At 43.1% G+C, this 24,087-nt stretch overlaps 1 protein-coding gene across 2 annotated transcripts; it reads right to left on the bottom strand.

Annotated features, from left to right (window-relative positions):
- Nucleotides 1-802: 802 nt before the first annotated feature.
- KBTBD11 (kelch repeat and BTB domain containing 11) lies at nucleotides 803-24,087 on the bottom strand. 2 transcript variants are annotated; one of them, XM_041477486.1, is made up of 3 exons: nucleotides 23,764-24,087; nucleotides 9,882-10,013; nucleotides 803-9,465 (listed from the first exon to the last, which is right to left on the bottom strand). In XM_041477486.1, exon 3 carries the CDS (start codon nucleotides 9,388-9,390, stop codon nucleotides 7,618-7,620), a length of 1,773 nt encoding a protein of 590 aa, XP_041333420.1. In that variant the 5' UTR covers nucleotides 9,391-9,465; nucleotides 9,882-10,013; nucleotides 23,764-24,087; the 3' UTR covers nucleotides 803-7,617. The 2 variants fall into 2 exon arrangements, with proteins under 2 accessions (XP_041333420.1, XP_041333421.1); XM_041477487.1 differs by lacking the exon at nucleotides 23,764-24,087 and adding an exon at nucleotides 23,612-23,726.

The raw sequence follows: 24,087 nt of genomic DNA, 5'->3' as shown, positions 1-24,087 counted from the left end.
TTCCTGACCTTCTTTTAGCCACATGCTGTTATTTAGCCTAGGACTTCTTTCTTCTCTTGACAGCTGCCTAGACAATGCAATCCTGAAACAGGAATGGGGTTTGTTTCTAGGCGTAGTCCCAGCACTAAGAGCTACTGATCTGAGTTTCCTTCGTCCCCACCCATGACAGATACATCTGTCCATAGGCTGTAAACTCATGTTTGATGACATGTTGTTCACTGGATAATTACTCAGTATGACATGGGAGTTCACAGCTATATGTGACTTCCCTGTTTGCCCAGTCTAGCAACTGAAGATTTGTCTTTCCAGCAACACTTCTCTGCCTTCAGGGGAATACAGGCCAACACCATCTGCTTGAAGATGTTTTTATATGAAAACTTACTGTGAATTTTGAATACATGGACTCAAGTGATGCATTATACCTGGAAACAGGTAACAACAGGGGATTCTGTGTGCCCAGATTGAGAGATCTTTGAAATCCAAATCTTTTGTTCTGTAATTGTTTGGTTTACCATTTTAGAACTGGAAAATTAACCATGGCACAGGTTATTGGACCCAGTCACATAATTTACTAGACTACACCTGAAGTTTGAGCCTGGGGCTAAGCACCCTGAGAGATGTAGGTGCAAAATGTTCAGTGAATCAAGCAGGAGTATAGGCTTGAGATAAAACTTCATTGCCATGAAACTTCCCAATCTGTAGTTCATAACACAGAGAAAAATTAAGAGTTAATCATTTATATTCCAGTGAAGAAAAAAAAAAAAAAAACTTTAAAACACATTCAAGTGACTGACTGCTTGAGTCTTATTCAATCAGAGCTTTTCTTTTTGTTTTCCAAAGGAGGTCCCCAGTGATTTTATAACAGACTCAAAACTCTGGGGCTGAATGGAAAAAAAAAACCCTGGTAATCTAAGATGTTGGGTTGAGCTATTCCAGATTTATCCTGGTTTAATCAGCAGCAGAATTTAGCTCTTCTTAAGAAAATATAAGAAAGCTTGCATGTTGCAACAGGTAAGGAAGTAACAGAAATTACATCAAGTCCAACCCCATGTAGTCTATGAATACTGGAGTTTTCAAACAGGTCATATGATCTAGTGTCAAGCAAAATATCTGATGAGAAAATAAGTAGGAGACAAAGTAGGGAATTTAAATTGTATTTGATTCCGCTTTTACTTACGCTGCTGTAAATCTACACCAGCCAAAAATCTGACATGTGGGACATAATACAGGAGAGTATCCTGGAAAAACCTACATGTAACTTCAATAAATGAATAATGCACTTTAACATACTGACAACAAAAAAGACAAAAAATGAAATAAAAGTTAAGTGGAGTATATGCTAATCCGCATTTAGGAAAATGCTTTCACTGCAGAATATTTTAAGTTCCAAACACCCAGGGCATTGTGAAATAAAAATACTCCTTTTTTTACTTAGCCTTAGAAACATTTCCTAAATATTTACCTGTCAGATAAATGTGTAATTTTGTCTTTGCTTTATAAAAAAAAATACAATACCATTTACTGATTGGATGGATGACAAAGAAAAAACAACAATTACCCAGAAATCCCTAATGGGGAGCATAAGCTTTTTTTGAAGTATTTATTTCATTACAACATAAATTGGGAGTACATAAAAAGCTTTACCTATGTATGATTCAAAAATGAAACTATTAATACATCAGTTACACATATAATTCACCTGAACTGTGAATAGTGTCTAAAGAATTTGCATTAATCTGTTGAAAGTGGCAGCATTGACATTGTTATTTCATGATTTCACAGATTTGTTGAGGGTTTGTCCACTAAGACTTGAAAGCAAAGCAAGAGACTCCTGCAAAAGGTAGCTTATTAAACACTGTGGTGATTTGAGAAGCATTGCAGGTGTAACATGGTAAGAAGTAGCAATATAATTGGTAAAAACCTAGCCTGTTCAAGAAATATTTGGAAAAAACCTGGCCCTGTAGTCATCACTGCCTCATGTACCAACTGTGGTTTCCCTTCCCTGCTATTTGTTTCAACTGGAGATACAGTAGGTACTTTTGACTCTGAATTCATCTCTTCCCTCCCATCCCTCACTCCCATTTCTTTCCTTTGAGTAATTCATGAAAGTTAGTCTCCAAAATTGTATGCTGTTGCAGTTTAGCCCCAGCCAGCAGGTCAGCCCCACACAGCTGCTCACTCACTCCTCCCTGTGATTTGGGGGAGAGAATCAGAAGAGGGAAATTGAGAAAACTCATGGGTTGAAATAAAGACAGTTTAATAACCAAAGCAAAAGCTGCACCTGCAAGCAAAGCAGAACAAGGAATTCATACACTGCTTCCCGTGGGCAGGTAGGCGTTCAGCCTTCCCCAGGGAAGCAGTGCTCCAACACACATAGAGGTGACTTAGGAAGACAAACCACATCACTCCAAATGTCCTCCCTTGCTTTTTCTTCTCCCAGCTTTATATGCTGAGCATGACAACAAATGGTCTGCAATATCCCTGTGGTCAGCTGTCCCAGATGTGTCCCCTCCAAAGCTCTTGTGCACCACCAGCCTCCTTGCTGGTGGGGTGGGGTGAGCAGCAGAAAAGGCTTCAGCTCTGTGTGAGCACTGCTCACCAACAAAAGCATCTCTATTATCAGCACTGTTTTCAGCACAAATCCAAAACACAGCCCCATACCAGCTACTGTGAAGAAAATTAACTTGACCCCAGCCAAAACCAGCACTCCTGCTGATTCCTAATACCAGTGGGTTCATTCCAGCAGCTCTCAGTATTCAGTAGGCCAAACCAAATGAAACGTGTGTGATCGCATACTCTGAGCGCACAGTTTTACTGAGCTTGTGTGTCAAATCTCTGCTGTTAGTAGCAGTAACATAAAGTCAAAATAGTTCCAGTAACCTAGTGAATGCATGGAACTACTAAAAACTTGCACTACATTACCTCAGAGTAGGAGCTGAGGCAGGACATAGGTAAAAACATACTTTGCTACAATAGTACTCAGACTCATAATATTGGTAAGAGCCAAAGAGAGCTGTTCTGCTAAACCAGTACCAATTCAGTTTGCAAAACAACAGCAGAAAAAAGACAAATTAATAAAATGCTTTTTACTACAACTGCTCAACAGTATTACTGTTTCCCCTTGTGTTTTCTTAAGTTTCCCAGGAGCAATGCTACTGGGAAAAAACAAAAAAGCCCAAAGATAGGATTCTGTCTAGATCTGGATTAATTCCAGCAGAAAACACTACATATCAGCCCAGACACTAAGCACCAGCACCACTATTAAGTTTTGTGATAATGAAGGCTAACCTATTTATGGAGCAGTCAATGGAATACATGATGTAAATCAGGAAAAGCAATAGCCACTCCCTAATAGTGGTAATTGGGATGTAGCACTCTGAGAGCCAATCAAACAGCACAAGAGAGGTATGGCTTTCATGTGAGTAATTTATTCTTTCTTATCACTTTAAATTTTACCAGGTGTTTATTTACAAAGAAACTTTCTGTGGATAGCATTTACATCAGCAACTGCCCATTTTTAGCTGTTACTAGGGTATGACTAACATCCTCCCCATGTTGCTTAACAGAGCCAGTTTTGATCAAACAGGATTATTCTTTTGCCAATTACTTTTTTGACTTAGTTTCAAGTGTAAACAGAATCTGTACACATGACTTTGCTGCAATTAAGATTTCTATTTTACAGAACCAGTTAGTAGATGGAAACAGAAAAGTTTCACCTGTTAATAGCATTTCTTTATTGAAATCAGGATTTAGTTTTAGTTCAATGAAGGCTTTAGACATTTCATTGTTAGGTACTGCAACGCCTCTTTACTAAGGCAGCACCCCTGAAAAGAATCCAAATTACCTGTTTGGCCTCCCAGTACAGCCATAGAGTAGCTCACCTCAGACTGTTAACCCAAAACACAGAGTCTGTCTGCAAAAGCTCTCCAAAGAAAACATGTCTGATTGTATCAACTCGTACTAAATCTATGCTGAATTACCCATCCAGGAGGTGGGGCCTGGAATCTACTCAGAACTCTGTGTAGAGGTGTGTGAGCTTCTGGAGGATTTGCATGAAGCTCACCCCTGAGGAAGAGCCACAGGAGGTGGTGCCATGTACCTCTCCTGAACAGCCATCGAGGTCTGACAATGCACGCACACTCACACACAAACTGCAAGGCCCCAGTTCAGTCCTCACTAAGCTTACGGGAATTCAAGCCTAAATTCTCTAGCAGACAACCTTGAAAACAGAAGTAGTCTAGGGAGGAAAAATTACTCCCTGAAAAATTAGGGCAACTATCTCCTGTATGTCTCATTAAAATGGGAGGACTGAAAGATTCAGGGCAGGGCAGACTATGTCTCTAGCTAGTCTCAGATCACGCACTGAGGATGACTACCGTGACTAGCTCCAAGAGTTCCTGTAGTCCATTGATAATAGAGGGTGGGAAATGTGGACTGAATGCTTGCAGGCGAAGAAAGTGCACACAGGTCTTCATGTTCCTAGGCAAATATGGTACACTTCAGGCTACTCTAGAGCAAATGGCTGTTTTAAAAGCAAAACACACAGGTAAACACAACTTGAGGGTGGCCTGGCCTTTTAGTCTGTACCTAAATTAAACCCTGTTATATCAGTGGTTTCTGGATATCCCACTTGGTAGGTAGGTGTGGAACTGCTCTGAGCAGCTCCAAATGGGTGGAGGGGAACTGCTCAGCAGCTCCACATGTCAAAGAGACTGTTGTTGCTAGGTTTAAGTAAAACTGTAGAGTTCTGGAATGACATTTTCAGTCCTTACATGCCTGAAGACTATATAAATTATGCTTTTAGTACCCAAGTTTGGAGGTGGGGGGAGTTTTTTTGTGAAGATAGAACTGGGGGAGAAAACAATTCTCAGCAAACCTGCCTCAGGCCTACCAGGGAGGAAACAGAGGCCACAGAGTAGGAAATCTGGCTAGAAACATGCCTCTGTTGTTAATCATCAGGCTGTGACTATGCAGTGTACAAAGGAAACAGATTTGACAGACAGCTACTAATGAAGCCCAGACTCTCCCCACTGACACTGTGTACACAGTGAAAGCAGGTAAGCACTTGATTCAACTTTTTTTAAAAATAGGAGCTAGCAAAAACACAAACCACTGCAGGTTTTTTTAACACTTACTACTGTAGAAATGTATTTCTTCATAGTGTACAGCAATAAATATTGGAAGAAAGGATATGGTTCATTCTATCCCAAAAGTTTGTGGATTATTGTCACATCTTAAACCATGGAAACTTCTCAAAACTCATTCAGGAGCATTTTAATGCATTAGCAGGATGAAAATGCTTTATTAATAGAAATGCAAAACCTGGCTTGATACCTCACTACACTGTAGTATAAGAACTATACTACATAAGTCTTTGAACTATGAAATTGCCTTGTATTGCAAGATAAAACAGATGTTTCCTTGTGTTCCTGGTGATGCTACTATTTCAAAATCTGGCCTAGCACTTACATCTCTAGTTTAAGTATGCACCTAAGCCTTGCATTACACAGCTTTAAATACTTTCTACAGTTAACAAAAAAATTATGCTGAAAGCAAACATGTAATTTTTCTTTCCGGCTCAAGCTACAATGCTGTAATTTAATCTAGAGTCAATATTTCCAAGGATTCTCATCTGAGAATTAAATCAAATAGTCTGTGAAGGATGTTAAATTCCACTGCACCAGCCTGTACTGAGGCTAAGATAAATGTCACACTCCACAAGCCTACAGCTCCTGCCTGGCTGATGCTTTAATTAGCTCACTAGGGAACAGGCTCACTTGGCTAAGAACTTCTAGGACTGGACCACTGTTTTCTATAGAATGACTAACCAGATCAGCTGCATTAAAATCCTGGGCAACAACGAGAAGAGAAAAAAAAACCCCAAACAATAAAGAGAAGGAAAGAAGCATCTATGAAGGTCACTATTCTCTTTTGTACAGATGGTGTCTCGTGGGACAGAGCCTGCTGCCTTCCTTTGGAACTAGCAATTATGTATAGGAATGCTAAAGTCCTGTTTAACAAAAACATCTTAATAAAACATAAAAAGATCTGCTTTTTTGGATGCAAGGTCCCTATGCCTTTCTAAAATATGAATCTATACTAGAGCTTTGAGTATAAACAATTCTCTTCCACAGTCTATGCGAGTTCCATGCTGAATATACAGCATTGTACCAGAAAAAACACAGGTCCTTTTTTCAGAAAAGTTTCCCAGTGATTTACTATAAAGCTACAACATTTGCCTTGCCTACCAATTTTTTTAAAATATAAAATGTATAAAATAAATGCATGTGCCCTTTTCAATATAGTCGGTCTGTATAGACATTTCATGTTTTCCAGTTCTGAGTAACATGACAAAAAGCGTGCTCCAACTTCCCACAGGCAGGAAGAAGTTTTGTACGGTTTTGCCTCATTTGGATGCTGCCCCACAAACAGCACTCTTGGGCAGTTTAGAATCACAATGACAGCGTACGCCATCAGCAGGTACTGCAATTAACAAGGACTTATTGATTACAGCAATCATTAGTTCAAAATAAATAAAGCAGTCTCTCAATCAGGAAGTAACATCATGCTAGAGCATAATATAATCAATATGTGTAGCACATTCCTATTTTCCATGTCCCCTCTTTTGATGGTCTTGAAAATAAGTGGGAAAGGCCTTTTGCCACAGGTTGGTTTAGGTTAACCTTCCTTGACCTGCAGTTAATTAAAGAGCATATGAAGTACAAAGTTTTTCCCCAGCTCTAGTGGCATACATGGTCATGTCAATTGGTTGCAATTTGAACAGCTTCAGTTCATTTTTAATTCAAAATCTCTGATCAAGAAAAGTAATAAAACAGTATCTTTTCATACAGAAACATTGCCTTTTTCAATTAAAGAACATATCAACATTTCATATCTACCATAAAATGCCACACTTTAGAAAGGTAACTTGACTTTTTTTTTCTTTTCATTCCAAGTAAAACATGTGGCTCACAGTTGTGTTACTTAAAACATTAAGTTTGGTATCTGTTAAATCATCTGTGGTTGAAATTCCTGGGACTAATACAGTGCCACAGCTTCCTTAAACCATCTATTGCACCAGAAATGAAAGGCTGTGATGGAGATGTTCTTCCTATAGTTTTTAAACACAGGAAATAGTTGGTTTAACATGAAAACAAATGCAGCTAAACTATGTTGCCAGCAATGTTTATCCCTCAGTATCATCCCAGAGGGGAAAAAAACCACAAATGACAGAAAAGGCTCCAAGCCCAGATTGCAACTACGTGTAAACACACAACCAACACTCATGTCCCATTATGACACTGTTGTCAAGAATATTTTGAAAATTCAGGTTTAAAAACATTTTTCTCAGATTGGGGATTGGCACAAACATAATCCAGAGATTATCCTTTATAGCAGCTTTTACTTTTGTGTGCTTGGCTTTTCACACAAAGCCCAGCAAACATGTGAAGAGTTACAACTGAGTTAAAACCAGTTCAACATCTTGATAGCAGAGAGGAGGAAAGGGGTAGTCCTTTTTCTCCGCAGACACCACAGAGAGGGTCCCCTCTATAGATGGAAGTTTGTGGATCTGCAACCCAACTCCCCTGTCAGGAAGCCAGAGCCAGGCTGGCCACCTTACAGTGGGAGGGAGCCCTCCTGGTCCCCCGTTTTGTCCAGCCTCTCAGGCAGGGTAAGCACGAAGGGTAGGAGGACACCTTTGGCATCCAAGGGAGCTTTAAGAAGCTCCCCATCAAAGGTGCCCTTGAGCCCACCATCTGCTTCCACCTCACCGTCCTGGGCTAGGCTGAAGCGAAGGGTGCCGGTCCGGTTGACGCAGTAGATGGTGTTGCCCAAGGGGGCACAGCGGAAGGGCTGGATGGGGCCGCCACTGGGCCGCAGGCTGGCGCACTGGCTCCAGCACTTGGCCACCGTGTTGTACCGGAAAACTTCAACACCGCCGCTCGTGCCGCCGCCTGGGCCCTGCTCCCCACCACGGCCACTGCTCACATCAAAGCGGTAGATGAAGCTCTTGAAGGCCACCATGTCAGCAGAGCGCCGGCGGCTGCTGTTGTAAGGGCACTCCTGCCACTCGTCACGCTTGGGGTCGTATTTGAGCAGGCGATAGAAGAGGGAGCCCCCTGACACATAGATCTCCCCATTGCAAGTGGTGGCCTCGTGAGCCACAGCAAAGGCACCCTTGGGCAGAGGTGCCACGGGGCTCCAGCGGTCGGCCCGCGGGTCGTACCTTTCCACAGTGAAGAGGCACTCGCCCCCCACAGCATAGAGGTAACCATCCAGGGCCAGCAGCTTGAGCTGCGAGCGGGGCTGAGCCAGCGGCCGCACCTGGCTCCAGGAGTCAGTCAGGGGGTTGTAGCAGAAGACCTTGTCAGAAAGGCGGGCCCTGGGTTCGCTGCCCACCGGCCCAGTCACAATGCCCCCTGCAAGGAAGAGGTAGTTGTGGAGGACACACATGGCACAGCCCTTGGCATTGGCCTCCTCGGGCAGGCGCGTCAGCACCCTCCACTCACCGCTGCCCTCCTGGTAGTAGTGAATGAGTGAGCCACTCTCCTCCAGCGACACCACGGAGGAGGGACTCTGCGGCCGACTGCTCTCGCGGCTCTGTGGCCGGCTGCCACCACCCGGCCGCTCGAAGGCGTCGCTGACCTCGGCCACCAGCAAGCAGGGCCGGCCGGCATCCATACGCTGCTGCAGGATGAGGTCCCGCTCAGCGCCACTGAGGCGGCCGTAAACGCTGGGCTCCCGCAGCACCTCCAGGTAATGGTCGCTCATGAAGCGATAGGCAGCCTCCCGCAGCTCCGCCAGCCGCTGCTTCTTGGCCAGGCAGAGGAGCTGGTAGCAGTTGCCGAGGCAGAGCTGGGCGCGCATGGCCTCGGCGGCACAGTGCAGGGCACAGGGCATCTGCAGGACGCGGGCGCCGCTCACCACCTCGGCCAGGTTGTCGTGCCGCACCTCGCCCATGCGGGCCGTGTACACGTAGTCGATGAGCAGCCGCAGCGCCCCGTAGCTCACGCCCTTCACCCGCAGGACGTCCCGTGAGGCGCGGGCACGAAAATAGTCACTTTTGGCCGCCAGCACCGACTTGTGCGCCCGAATACGGCGGCCCGACACCTCGATCACCAGGTCGGGCTCCTCCGGCGGCCGGTCCCGCGGCCCCACCACCTCCTCATCCTCCTCCTCCGGCTGGCAGGCGGCGTTGTTGATCTCCCACTGGTTCTGCACCACTCGGCCGCCGGCCGCGGGCGGCTGCGGCTCGGCAGCGGCGGCGCTGAAGCAGAGGGAGGAGCTGAAGCCGCAGGGGGCGGCCGGCGTGGGCGGCGGCGGCGGGGGGGGAGCGCCGTTCGCGGCCCCGCTCTCCTCCTCCTCCGGGGCCGCGCCGCTGCCCTCCATGGAGCCGCGCTACCTGCGCCGGCGCCGCGCCTGGTCCGTGCGGAGCGCTGCCGGCCGCCGCGGCGCGGCCATCACCTGCGGGACAGACACGACAGCGCTCAGCATCCGCGCTTCTTCCCCCCCCGCCTCCCAGGATTACTATTCGGGGCCGCCGCTCTCGCAGGCGGGGCCGCCTCTGGTTTCCGGGGCTAAACCGCCGCTTCTGCTTTCCCCGGGGGATCCACCCTGCGGCTCGGCCGCCTCCCGCGCTTACTGCGCTAGCTCAGCCCCCGACAACCTGAGCTCCTTTGGTGGGACGGGGGATCGCCCCGATGAGCACCCCAACAGCCTGAAAAGTAATCCTGGTTTTCCCGTTGCTCTGCAGAAATATTAAGCAGTCTGCAGGCACTGCAATCCTTTTCATGACAACTGGTTCCCCACACTGCGCTGGGTGATGCGCAAAAGTCTCCTTTAACGGCAGATACTTAGGAGTACAATCATAATGTATTCACCTTGTGCAACTGTTTCACTGGAAGGCTGAGGCTGCAGTCTATTCTGGAAGGCGATTCCTCACTAGCCAAATTTGACTTTGCATGACCTTCAGGAAGTTCTCTTCATATCAGTGTTCCTCATATGCATTCCCCCTGTTTAAAACAAAATATTATTTTTTAAATCGATAGATTCTCTGTTTAGTTAGAAGTTTGGGAGTCTTAAAATTATGTCTCCTTTAATAATATATCTAGAATATCTTAAAGACACTGTAAGTATGCTAATAATCCTAAGTGTTTATGAAACCCATGAAAGTATTTTTTCTGTACTCAGGACAAGAGCAATCCTGCACATTTGTGTAGCAGCATATACAGCTGTAAAGCATTAGCAAGGTGTTAATCAGACTTCACAAAGATTGCTTCTTGTCAAAGATTCTGTTAATAAAAAGTAGAAGCAAGGAAAAAAAAATCACAATAGATAATTAGAACATGAAGTCTCTCGTGGGAAAAGGCAGGATACAGGGAGGGCATGGCTGTAAGTAGGTTAGTCCCTGTCAGCACAATCACCACCCAGTTGTACCTTCATTTCACAAATACAGTTTTTAGAATTTAATGAAGTGCCATTTCTTTGCCTCATGTTTGTTTATGAATTTCCCAGACTTGGAACCAAGCATCAAAACTTGGTTTAAGTTTTGATGAGTGACGCATAAAAATTGTCTAAATGTACTTAATATAATTATCTGCAGCCCTGATTCTATTTTTAAGGAGGTTATTAATTTCCATTAAAATCCCCTTTGTCAGTTTTTTCACAGCCCTCAAGGAACACTCATTTCTATGTAAAATATGCATTGTGGCTTCCTTTTAGCAGACATGATTCATTTACCCTGTTAAATTAGCATTAGGGAGATTTAACTTTTTAATATATTTTTTTTTACTGAAAGCATAATTGGTAAGTGACATCGTCTGGAAATCCCTGACACAGACAGGAAATCTAGAAGCCCATACTTGCAATGCAAACTTTACTTAAATGATAATATCAGTCTTCTCTTGTGATGCTTTATTTTGTGCACTTGCCTGGTAAAGTTTCTACTACATTTGATCACATTCAGTTATACTGAAATCACTGCTAAGGTTTGATTTTTGGGTATTGGAGAATTTCAGACCACAACAACAGCATTTTAAAACTTACTAGAATTAGTAGATTTCACCAACTTTGTATTTCTCATCTGAGTGTTTAAAAATCTGGGACTCAGGAACTTTCTATGACTGTATGAACTTTGGCTAGCTTTAGTGGCAGACTTCCTGCTGTCCAAAACCTGCAGGTCAAGCTTTACTGAGTTTTCTCAGTAAAGTCTTAACTAGACAAAAAGAAATGCAGTGATCTGTGCACAGTCAGTGTGTCTATGGAAGATGTACTGGGCAGCATCCCTGTTGATGTGATTATGTTTTTCATCTAGTCTAACAGTATGCAGAGCAACTACTGTAACTAACAATATTCTGGCCATTCCTGACACACCTCACTTCTGACACCACTTCTCCTAACTTCTATTTATATACCCCCCAACAAGAAGGACTGAGTAGCTTCATATAGTTTCATCTCTTGGTCATGGCTTGATTTTGCAAGTGAAACGATAAAGAAAAAGTCAAAGAGAATGCTACCAAAAATTAGAAGTATGGGTGATTATATGTGAGAAGTCAACTCCAATACCAGTAATATCTCTCTATGGTGAAATATATTTCTTGCATTATGTCCCAAAGGAAAATGACCATTTAGACTATTCAAAGTAGTTAAAACAATAACCAGGAAAACTTTTCAACTTTCTCAGCTAATGAAAAAAAAACCAAAATGGTGAGATCCTCCTCAAGCACAGTAATCATACCTTTTCCCATATTCAAATATCTGCTTGGTTTAGAAGTATGATTTGACACATCTGAAATGTTATTGAGAAAGAAGCTTGTAACAAACACCTGTGTTAACCCACTACAATTCCCCTGAGGAATTGCGAGAAGAAGGAAGGATTGATGGCATTGCATGCTGATGGGAAGCAGCAGAATTCTGAAGAAAATTATCCTCTGGTATACCCAAAGCTAATTACCAAGAATATGCTGAATTTCATACTGAGCGTGAGAAGGACTTAAAGTACCACATACAATTAAGGCAACAAGGAACTATATGGGGAAGCTGAAGACTTAGAAAAGCTGAAAGGGGGTTTGGAGGATTTTGCCATTGACAGCAGTGACCATGACAGCAATGACCACTCCAGCAATCCCAGCACCTCTGTCTAGCTGAAAACAAAATACAAGAACTACACAAAGATGAAGCTGAAAAAACAATTCAGAGAAGTAGTGGAACCTTTCCATTATTGAGCATTACTGAGTTTAAAAGGTCATGGATTTAGTATGAAACAGAAAGATGCTGAAAGGGCCTGATGGAAATACAATACTTAACTCCTCCTCTGTTCTTTTCTTACCTACAGTGATCAAAGAGTTGTACTGCTGTTCTGGCAACACAGAATATTCAAAAAGTCCAGAATTGCAGAAGATACTTGACAGCTGTGATGATTCAGAAGAATTTGACCACCCGACGATCTCATTTGGCTTAAAATAAACTTGGCTTTAACATTTTTTCAAAACTCACAAACAGGATAGGTACTGGAAAAGGAAGCAATCTATTGAGAGTACATGGTGCCTATGAACTGAAGTCACCTTTTATACTGAGGACTTTTAAGTCAGAAGCTGAATTACTTGGTCTGAAAATGTTTTCATTATCATGGGTTTGGTCTAGGGATGATGTAATGTTAATGAACAGAGGAGCTGCCAACAAACATGAACTGTATTTACAGACTTGGCAATGACACACAATATCCTGAATGTGTGGCCCCAACCTCAAATGCTGTGAGACACTGCTCAAGTAACAGCACAGATAAGAAGGCACAGTTTTTCTGACAGAGAAACTGTAATAAAGGGCTGCAGGTAAAGTTTCCTGGCATTGCATTCATTTGGCAGTCCTTCTGATAAAATCCAATTAAATGCTTGTATTGAATTGTTCTCTCCTCATTTTTCTTGTGCAGTGCCAATAGCCTTTGATCCAAACCACCTCCTCTAGCAAGACCCACTTTCTCCAGGGAATACGTGCATTGGAGGAGGAGGAATTGGGTTACTTCTCTCCAGTTCACAAATGGAAATGGGTCTGACTCAGTCTCATGGTAAATAAAAGCAGTGCTTTCCCTACCATATTTACATAAGGAGGTTATCTTCCCCAGGAAACTTACCAGTTCAGAAATGACAGAATACCATTCTGCTCCACCTTAGTCCAGAAAAAATGCTTTTATAAAAACTTGGACTGACAAATTTTTACTTCAGTAGAGAAGTCCCTTGGGATAGGGGTGTAATCTGATTGAGATGATTAAGGCATCTAAAGAGGCAGGATCATCAAAAGAGAAATAACATCCCTTATATTTATTTTAAAAACTAAACAATGACTTGAAAGTAGAACTGGCCAGGGTGAAGTGTATGCAGTGTCAATGTAGAGTGGTTTGCATACTTATAAAAATAGTCTGCAACACTCCTGGTCACTGAGTAGATCTGTGAAATTTAGAGGAAAAAATGTTCTTTTTGTAGACAGGGAAAACATCTAGAGCATTTCTCTGAAAGGTCCTGCACTGTTTGAGCCCATTACAGATTTAAACTCAATCCTTACCACTTGATTAACCTCCTATTCGTAAGAAAAAAGTACAATTATCTTTCAGTGTGCCACCTAAAAAAAAAAAACAGCATAAAGAGTATTTTTTTTCTCTCCCTTTTTTAAAGTTAGGTATGTTACAATCCTAGTGTCTTGCCCTGACTGCTGGATATATGGCTTTTATAGTATTGCCTTTACATTCATGTGTGGATGCTAATTCTGACCTCTCAAGGTGCTGTAATTTTTTGACAATATGTAATAGAGGTATGAATTGGTCTTTATCTCATAACTACAACATTTTCATACAACCACAAAGAAAAATAAACATTTAAGAATTGCAGCTTATGACTACAGACCACACAAGAAACACTTGGACAGCAGTTCCTCATCAGAAACTTAGGGGAAGAAAAGGCTGTGTGTGTTTGGGCAGGGAGGAAGAGAGAGAGGAAATAAGTCATAATAAAAATATTATCAAAAGCTTGATTAAATCGATACTATAGCTAACAAATCTAAACCAAAAATATACAAGTTCTAAACAGTCACCATGACCAGAGAAAAGGTTTCCTAACAGTGATATCCATAGAGACAAACATTCTCTAAAAAGGAAACTATCTTTCTGAGTTCCTTCCAGTTTGGACTCTTAAGAAATAGGGAGGAGTAGTGTCTCTCAGGAGTTCTCACAACAAAAAGGAAATAACACTCTTACAAAAGCATAATCTAGCAAAGATTAAGTGCAAGTTCTCTCCAATATCCCTCAGAGTAAAAAAAGTCTAAGAAAAAAAAGAACAATCAGAAACAAATCTTGAGTGATTACAATACCTTTGGGAAAAACTCCAGGGCTGATGTGGTGTTTTTATCACTAATGCACTACAGTATGGCATGGCAACACCATACTGAATGTAACAAAACTGCAAAGTTGCTGCTAATTCTACGCATGGGCTCACAACTACACTTCCAAATATGACAGCATGTGGTCATGTCTGTGATAAACTGAAGTTTGGTTGCTTTCATCATATCTGGGCACAGCTAACACTACATTAAATTGACAGCAGTACCAAACACACCAGCGTGGTGCTACAGCTGAAAGGATGAATGCAGTCCTTGCACGTGTGTACTGGGAAATACAGAGTACCCAGAGGGAAAATGTTACCTTTCCTCTACAGCATTAGTAGGTTTGCAATGGAACATGGTGGTAGAAGGGATGGAAGCATGTATGCTCAAGGCTTTACATTTTGGAAGTAGCATTTAAAAATCTGTGAAGACAGAGAAGAGTACCAAATTATTTCAGAGACATTAAAAAAACCACTTTAGTGAGAGACTCAGAACAGCACTTTGAAACCAGACAAAGGCTTACTCTGTCTCCATGCTGCACACCAGCTCCAAAGCAAAAAGGTGATACCTAGCCTAGAAACCCTCTAACAGCCACACAGCTTTGGAGAAAAGGTGGTTTGTGCTAGTAGCCTGGAGAACTAGTACAGCAAGCCTTAGTCAGCCTGAGAAATGCAGAGCTGACACTTCTTCAGGGCTTGGTATGTTTGATCTGTGACTTGATGACTGTGCACAAGTGTAGGCACATGAAAATTCTGTATGCTGAAGGCTTTTTTAGGCTGGTGAAGAAATTTTAAGCAAACTAAGTGTAAGTGTAAATATAGCAAAAGATTTATGCTGCTGAGGGGAAATAAAAAAAGACAGCTAGAGCATATTGTGCTTAATTAAAGTTTTATTGATGAGGAGAGTAAAGGATGGGCTCAAGGAAATCTATAGAATAAAACCCGAAACGTGCATTCAGCTTAGAAGGATCCTGAGTGAGAAAACTGTCAGGGTATAAATATTCAAAGACAAAGAAGTAACCCATGGAGAAATACACATTTTTATCCTGCCACACACTTCTGTCAATACTCGGTTATGGTTCATGTAAGAGGCAGAATGTTGATCTACGTGGACATTTCATGTGACATGGGAAGATCCTTATTCTGATCTGATGAAAGGGATCTTGAGTATGTACCTTGCTGGAAGGCACTTGGGAAGCAAGGGCAAATAAAATTTGACAAGAGAACACTAGTTGATCTAGAAATCCTTTCTGACCTTAAATTCTGAAAACTGCCATACACAGAAACAAAGCAAAGCATCAACTTGTGATGATTAAAAGCCTCATTTAAGCATTAGTGTGTAATGTACTGTAATGTGGTAATGTTGACTGCAGAAATGCTTTACAGTATTAAACTGTATTGTCAACAAATTGCAAACGTATTCAAAGTCTCTACAAACACTTTGGCAATGTTGATGATAACAAACAAGGAGGAGAATATCCACTGAGAAGCCAAGTCAAGCAAACCAGCAAATTAGCTTAGAAAGATTTTTGAAAATTCAAGTAGAGTCAGCCTTGGTTTTGCATTCCAGAACAGCACTTGATCTCCATAAATGTACTACACTCTGCCAACACACCTGCCCTGTATTGCATTTAATACAGAAGATGGGGCAAGAATTTTGGAGGAAATTAAATTCCTGCTCTAAGATAAAACTGGATTTTGATTTTAAATCATTATGGAAAGGACATACAGATTGAAGAGCCCAAAGCACCAGAAATATGCCCAAATATGTCACCACTGTGCTTGAGAAAGACCAAATGTGAGAGGTAACAACAGACTTCAACGGGAAAGAAACAGTCCCATTTTTCCTAGATTTATACCTAGGAAAAGAAAAAGAAAAACTTCTAGAGAAGACAATAATGAAAACACTTTTTTCCCCAGACAAACTCTAGATCTGGTACTTAAGAGAAAAAAAAAACCTCCACTTTTAGAAACTGAACAGTTTCACTGGTTTATTGACAAATTAAGTAAGTGATGTTAAGAAAGGCAGAGGTTCTTTTAGATACGTTATGAATGGCACCCTTCCCATTTTTGGAGCTCATATGTGGTTTCTTTGCCCAGATACTTCTTCAAACTTAAGGTTTAAGTCATTCTAGCTGCAACTAAAAATTACATTACAGGCAGTTTGATTTCAAGAAAAATTCCAGGTTCCTGCAGACATTGTCTCTACATAGACTCTGGACAGGATTCAAATACAGAGAGACCCGCCACAATGCTAAACATGGCAAAGGCTGACTTTGAGGGCAGGTTTATCTGGCAGCTGGCAATGTAGCAAAGATGTAAGACCTAAGACAGCCAGATCAGATAGCAGAGCAAAGCCTCCAGCATGACAGCCCTAATCTGAAAGAAGGAAAGTAATCAGCTTGCACAGACTTCTCTCTGCCATGGCTGTTGGTCCTACAACTGTGACCTACTAGGTTGCCCACAGGAGTTTGACTTATTTTATTTCATGAAAATCAGGCCAAGGTGGATAGACATAGGGCCATATTCCCACACACCTCCCAGGATACACCTCCCAGTTCTCCTGCAAGAGAGACTGATGCTGTGTGTCCGAGCTGCACAGCACTGCTGTAACAGCTCCTGGAATGGAATCTGGAACATACACACAGGTTCTGCACACATAAGCATGGGTGGGTACAGTTAGATGCCAGCTGACTTGGATCCTCAAAAATAAGTGCATGAGAGCTACCAAGGGCTAGCCAGTAAAGACAATGGTGATGAAGTGCTTAGCTTGTGCAATCAGGGGACTTTAGTTCTTGCTTTGGGTGCCTCAGCCCAGAATCCTCTGCAAAATATACCTGAATTACTTTAAAAGATAGCAGTACTGACTTATGCTGCTACTTTGCCTTTCTGTACAATAATTAGAGCTCTGACCAAGCCCTTCCTTTGCCTGACAAGACTAAAATCCCTGAATATCAACCAAGTGCCCAAACCATCAAGTCTATGAAAGAAGGGTCACTCTCATTCAGACTAAAGCAGTTATTAGTTTTCAGAGAACCAATAAAAAATGTTTTTGAGGGTGAGGAAGAAGAAGAATCCTGGGTTCTGCTCCCTGCCAAAACGAAAGCTTCTGTACTTTGTCCCATTGCCTTTAGTGGATCTGGGCTCAGCTATATTGCCTGGAGATCTAAGCCATTCTGGCTTGTGCTAGGATTGAAAAACACTTGTGCTGATCTCAAAGCAGAAACTCATACTGCAGTCATAGGTACTTTTGCAGCAAGCCTTTACTATCAGGAGTACCTGGAGGCTGTCAGCCCAGATTTCACCAAACAATGGGAATGCTTTTAGCAGCAATGATGCAACTGAGGGCTTAACAAAGTATGAAATGACTTTATGTAATCATTGGAATTAAACAGGGAAAGAAGAGAAAATTGAGTGTAATGCATGCTGTTTACATTAGTAGAAGCTAACACTTGCTGACCATTCTGAGCCAGAAATAAAATAGGTTTCTATTAAAATACTCTTATTATCATGGGCTGACACTTTCTGCCTCGGATGCATAGCATTTTTTACCATAATGTGAATTTCATATGCTGAGCCTGAGTGTTCAGGCAAAGGTTTTCCTGGCACTAATTTCTCTGACTAGGGCTCGACTTCTGCAACAAGAATTTAGAGGAGGCAATTCAGTATCTCCCATTATAATGTTTTTTTCCACTGAATGAGGCAGACAGGTATCTAAATTAAAGGGACAGAAAAGATTGTCTGGTTATCTAATCCTATTCCTGCAAGAACAGGCCAAAGAATTTTACTCCTGTACCAAGCCAGTAACTTCTGGATGACTTAGGTCAAAACATTGTTCTGTTCAGATCACTCACCTCACATCTATTCAGTTTCTCCGTTTTGGCCAATGGCCTTGATGGAAAAGCAGGTGTCAAATAGATCGTCCTGAATACCTTGAAGAAATGTACATGCTGCTTTTCACTTCGGAATTCTCTCTCCCCAGAACAATCCTTGCTCTTTCTGAAGAGACATACAGACCAGCAACGCAACCATGAAGGACGATTAGGATCACAGGACTGTCCCGGCTGCTTCTGGACTTTTTGACACAGAGCAGAAGTAAAGACTGTAGTATGTCTGACTACTCCATGACTCAAACTTATCATTTTCAAGTGCTACATAATAAAGGGTTGCTAATGCATGCAGTTAAATATACAGCATGTTCAACAGTCACAGTGCTATCCTTGCATTTATTAGTTTGCAATCTGGACAGAGGTGTACAGCCAGGACCCGGAATAGGAAGTAAGACTTTTACATCAGAATGCTGAACACAGAGAGATGTTTGGTTTTATGGTTATGATTTGGGAGCTGTGAGAAGAAGCTTAGATTCAGGGATCCTAGTTTGTGGTTCTGACCATTTAGAGATTTTCATGTTTCAGTCAGAAGTCTAAACTTTGGTTGCTTCTGACTAGAAAGATTTTAGATACATATCAGCAACATTTCAGAGCAGATACTGAGGCTTTTCAGCCAGCGTCATGTGAAAAGCTGCCTGATTTTGGGGGTACAATCCAAGTATTTATTTCCCATAAGGCTGCAAAATGTCTTGGCAGAAATACTGCCCAGGTATTGGACTAACAGATTCTTCCAACTCTCTTGCCTGTCTCAAAGGTCATTCACAGAGAATGAGTGGTACAGATATCATCCTGAACAACAAGAAGCAGCACCAGTGAATTTTATCACATGAACGCACATGAACAGTCTTTGCCCTCATTTTCCTTAGATCAAAATTTAAAACTTCTTGGGACACATGGCACTGACAAACTCCAAAGCTCACAATACAATACACTCACATGACATTTACTTTTGCTGTTTCTGCATCTACTGTGGAAACCAAACCTCAAAACTCAAATCAATTGCCATTGAAGAACTATGTTTGTGTACTGCTCATTTCCATGGATTTGAAGAGAATGAAGCTTGTGATAGTAGCCTGGAACTAGAAACTGCCACCTAAATTTCTCAGAGAATTTTGATAAAGCCAGAGTGTAACATCACCTTAAATCCCAGCCCCACTGCAGTCAAGGAAAATTCCCATTAACTTCAGAGCATCTGGATTTCTTACACTGTTGTTCTGGGTTTGCATGGCAAGGTTTTGGCAGTGGGAGGGCTGCAGGGGTGGCTTCTGCGAGAAGCTGCCAAAAGCTTCCCCATGTCTGACAGAGTCAGTGCTAGCCAGTTCTAGGACAGACCCTCCCCTGGCCAAGGCAGAGCCCACCAGTGATGGTGTGGTGGCCTCTGGGATCCTAAGAGTTAAGAAGAGGAACAAGTTACTGCGCAGGAGCAAACTGCAGCCAAAGAAGACAGGAGTGAGAATATGTGAAAGAAACAGATCTGCAGGCTCCAAGGTCAGTGCAGAAGGAGAGGGAGGAGGTGCACCATGCACTGGAGCTGAGATTTCCCTACAGCCCATGGTGAGGCAGCTCTGCCCCTATAGCCCACAGAGGTTAATGGTGGAGCAGAGATCCACCAGCAGCCTGTGGAGGATCCCACACTGGAACAGGTGGATGCTGTGGATGCCACGATCCTGTGGGAAGCTCACACTGGAGCAGATTTTCTGGCAAAGGGCCCATGCTGGAGCAGTCTGTTCCTGAGGGACTGTACCCAATGGGAAGGACTCATGCTGAAGCAGTTTGTGAACAGCAGCCCATGGGATGGACTTATGCTGGAGAATTTTTTGGATGAGAGACCATGGAGAGACCCCTTGCTGGAGCAGGGGAAGATTGTGAGGAAGAAGGAGCAACAGAAACATCTGACAGATGAACTAACCACAATGCCCAGTCTCTCCCCCTGTACCACTGGGGGAGGGGGAAAGGTAAAGAATTCAAGTGTATAGTTGAGCCTGGGAAAAAGAGAAGTATGGTGAGAAGATGTTTTTAAGATTTGGGTTTATTTCTCATTATCCTCCTCTGATTTCCCTAAGTCAATTCTGTTTTGCTTGTAACAGTAACTTGTGAGTGATAGCTCACTGTGCTTATCTTGACCCATGAGACTTACACTTTATTTTCTCTCCCCTGTCCAGCTCAGGAGTAATAGAGCAGCTTTAGTAGGCACGTGGCATCCAGCCAGGGTTAATCCACACAACTGTACAGACAAATGTAAACGGTAGCTTTTTTTTGAACTAAAGCAATGCAGGGAGTTGCAGTAAAAAGAAAAGATGAAAGAAAGCCACAGGATAAGAGAAAAACTCTCCCAAGAACGGATTTGTCTTTGACTGACGGAATCAGAATTTGTTTCACATGCCACTCCCACAGCATAGGGTTGGCTTTTAGTTCTTACTGTCTAACACCTAAAATATGGGTTGCAAAAATAATAGTCCATTTCCAGAGCTTAGGGCCTGTTTTTTCAATCTACTTACAATAAAGGGGAAAAAGAAAAAAATCAGAACTGCTTCCAAGAAGAAAAAAACAAAACTATTGTATAACTCTGACAGGTTGATAGTTTGAAATGATTCAGAAGTCCAGGAGCCTGCCAGCAGGCAGATCAGCAGAGATCCAAAGCTGAGATGCAAAACTTACCTAGCTCCTTAAGTACTCCCGCAGGAGTCAGTGTCCAGAAAAACAACTAAGAGCTTGTGCTAATCTATGAATGCATAAATGTAAAATAACTTCAATTAATGCAAATCATGTTGTGACAGACAACGTAACAGCATGGAAGCTGCTTGACCAACATATGTTGATTTGTATAGAAAGACTGTGGTTTCTGGCGTGTTGCCAAGTGAGTTAAAAAAGGCTGTCAACCTGTCTGTTTCAGCCAGAGGCACAGCAATGGCAGCTTGTGAAACATCCCACCTGAAAAGCATTCCACCACTTCTTCCCCTGACACATGGTGCAAAATCTGTAGAACCGCTGGATTTTTTCTTGTGCTTGTTTTGCATTAAATAAACTGACTTAACCAATAATGAATCCTGCCATCCTCACTGATGAGGTATAAGAAAGAAGCTGGGAAGTACCAAATGTGCAGTGCAGAATAAAAACACCCAGCCGGCTCTTTTTTTGCATTAACATTCAATCACCCATATACAATACTGACCCAGTCTTGTAATCCTTCCAAAGCCAAAACTGCCAGTTAGCATCCAAGGAGCATTTTAGGATGAAGAAAAGGGTGCAGCATTGCCAATCAATTGGTCCTGATCCTGCAGAGAGTTACACACAGATTTAAACACTGCTCGCAGGACTAGCCCCACTTGTAATGCCAACATCTGCAGTGTAAACTGAGTGCTTGCTTAATTAACTGCAGGAGGAAGGCAAAATCTCTGCCCATTCACTGTGTTGTCACATGGTGAAGAGTTCTGGCACAGGGAATCGGGCAGGAATGTATGGCCAGGCTAGGGAAAGAGCAGGGTCCCTTCCTGCTCAGTGAGAGCTCAGTCACACATCAGGTTAAACTGGTTGTCAAATCCTGAACTGCTATAAAGTAATTCTTCTTCAGTGAAAGGAACTAATCATGCCTGCTCGCTGACAAAACAACACTGAGACCAAACATGAAGCAGAAACAATAGATGATGACAATTTCACTGAAAAATAAAACACCAAGAGTAAAAATGTCATGTCCTGAGAAGGCTAATGAGATATAATACAATGAAAATGAGCTCATTTTTTACATGGGTATTTTCAAGGATGTGAAGTGGCATAAAATGACTTCTCTGCTTCTGTTCAGAGGCAAGAAACAAACTCCCAACCGCAATGCTGTATAGTGTCAGTAGGGATAAACAGAAAAATCCCTGCAAAATCCACAAAGGATCCCACCAAGAAAAAAAAAAAAAAAGGTATTAAAAAAAAAGTTTAATTCCACCTTAAAAGAAATTGCAGGATTTCCTTTCATGTTTTATTATACCCTTCTTTAGCAGTCAGCTGCCCCTAATATCCTCTTGCAACAGGATACTACAGGATGCTGAAACCCCTGGTAAGTAGGATCTGGATGCAGTCATCTCACCACATCGTAGTCTCTATGGTAACCTAGGCCAGCCCTAAATACTATAATCCTGCTTTACTACAGTAAAGCCAGTTAATGACTTTAATTGAATGTTCCTGCCAAACAATGGTGCTCTAATATTTATTGATATTTCAAGTCTGTCCATCTCTTTGGACTATTTGTTATATGGAAAAGTGATGCAAACACAGCTTTTTTAAAAGAAAGGAAGCTACTACAGATTTCAGCTTTTTGGTATTATCAAGGTGCAGTCCTGCAAACTCACTCCAGCTTCTAAGTGGCACCACTGACTTCGGAGGCTCCACTGGCAGGAGTGAGTCCTGCAGAGCACAGAGGAGCTGGGGCAGGCACGGGAGCAGTCCTTGGCTCTTGGCAGGTTCTCATCAGACAGTGCCATTAGCAGTGGATGACCAGAGCATCCCACTGGCATGCACTGATGTCCTAATTAAAGAGTGAATAAATGCTGTGTGATGGGTCCTGGGAAGAGGAGAACACAGAACAAGCAGGATGGGCCAAGCAGTTAAACAAGGGAGGAAATATTGCTTTGTCAACACCACTGACAATTTAATTATTATTTTCCACGAATATTCCACTTAATTCCTTTCTGGGAGACAGATGGTTAAGTCCCTGGAAAACAGAGAAGCCCTTTTGCTCCTCAAATCATACATACATAGAAAGATTGTTCTATTTTATTGCTATTCTATTTTTTATTGCCCTACTTTTTTCCCTAGCTTTTTGCTCCGGTTTTCTATTGTTTCATTTAATTGCTGTGGAAAAGCTTTACAAAATATTATTATGTCTAGAGGGTTTTATTTTTTTTCCTGATGGGTGAAAAAAGCTGGCTATAGGATTTAATGCTATAATTTTCTGTGCTACATGTGTGTAAGTTTGGGTTCAGAAGTCTGCTTTTTGTTGCTTTAAATCACCGGACATAAAAATCTACCTACTGAAATTCAGTACAAGTTTTTTTGAAGCATCTTCCACCCTGCCAAATCCGGCACGCGTATGTTCACCCGGGCTTTTAGTAGGATGGGGTAGCACGCCATGAAGAATTTATAGCGGGAAGCAATCTCCTGCTGTTACACATCCATAAACGTATGTAGAGAGTCATTTAGATTTTTAATAGGTCAGGATAAAAAAGAAAAAAAAATACGCAGGCATCAGGGTTGGCTCCTCTGCGACATATGGAGAAGGGATACGGGGATATGCCCGGCCTCCCCGCTGCCCAGAGGAGGTGGATTACGGGGGCCAGAGGAAAGAGAAAAGAAACACGATTTAACCTGACAGTGCTCCAGCAGCCCCTCTCACACACACGCGGCTGCCGTGGCTCCACGTCGCGGTCCGTACCGCAGATTTCGGCAGATGCCGGCACCAGCCGTCCCCGCAGGCTCCGCGACCCCGGCCCGCTCCCGCCCCGCTGCCTCCCGCTCACCTTTCGGGGCGGCCGCCGAGCCCCGCGCCGCTCCGGGGCACTCCCGCGCGCAGGCAGCGGAGCGGGAAGGCGGCTGCAGCGGCGCCGCGATGCCAGGCGAGGCAAATGGCTGAAGCGCGGGGGCCGGGCTGGCGGAGGGGCCGGGCGGGCGCGGGGCCGCGCTCAGCCCCTTTGTTCGCCTGGCAGGCGGAGGGAGGAGCGGGCACGGACCTGTTGCTGCTGGCGGCGGCTGCCGGCGAGGGGCAGCGGCCGAGCCGGGAACGCCGCGGGCTGCCCGCGCTGTCCCGCGGCGCTGAGGCGGGGCGGCCCCACCTGCCCGCGCTG

Source organism: Pyrgilauda ruficollis, unplaced genomic scaffold, assembly GCF_017590135.1.
Source record: "Pyrgilauda ruficollis isolate IOZ18807 unplaced genomic scaffold, ASM1759013v1 scaffold40, whole genome shotgun sequence".
NCBI classification, from domain to species: domain Eukaryota; kingdom Metazoa; phylum Chordata; class Aves; order Passeriformes; family Passeridae; genus Pyrgilauda; species Pyrgilauda ruficollis.
The sequence above is the reverse complement of the archived record's forward strand: the minus strand, read 5'-3'. Positions and strand labels throughout refer to the sequence as shown.

What these genes read in the sequence shown, in the direction of transcription:
- KBTBD11 (XM_041477486.1), bottom strand. Translation starts at nt 9,390, where the DNA reads ATGGAGGGCAGCGGCGCGGCCCCGGAGGAGGAGGAGAGCGGGGCCGCG.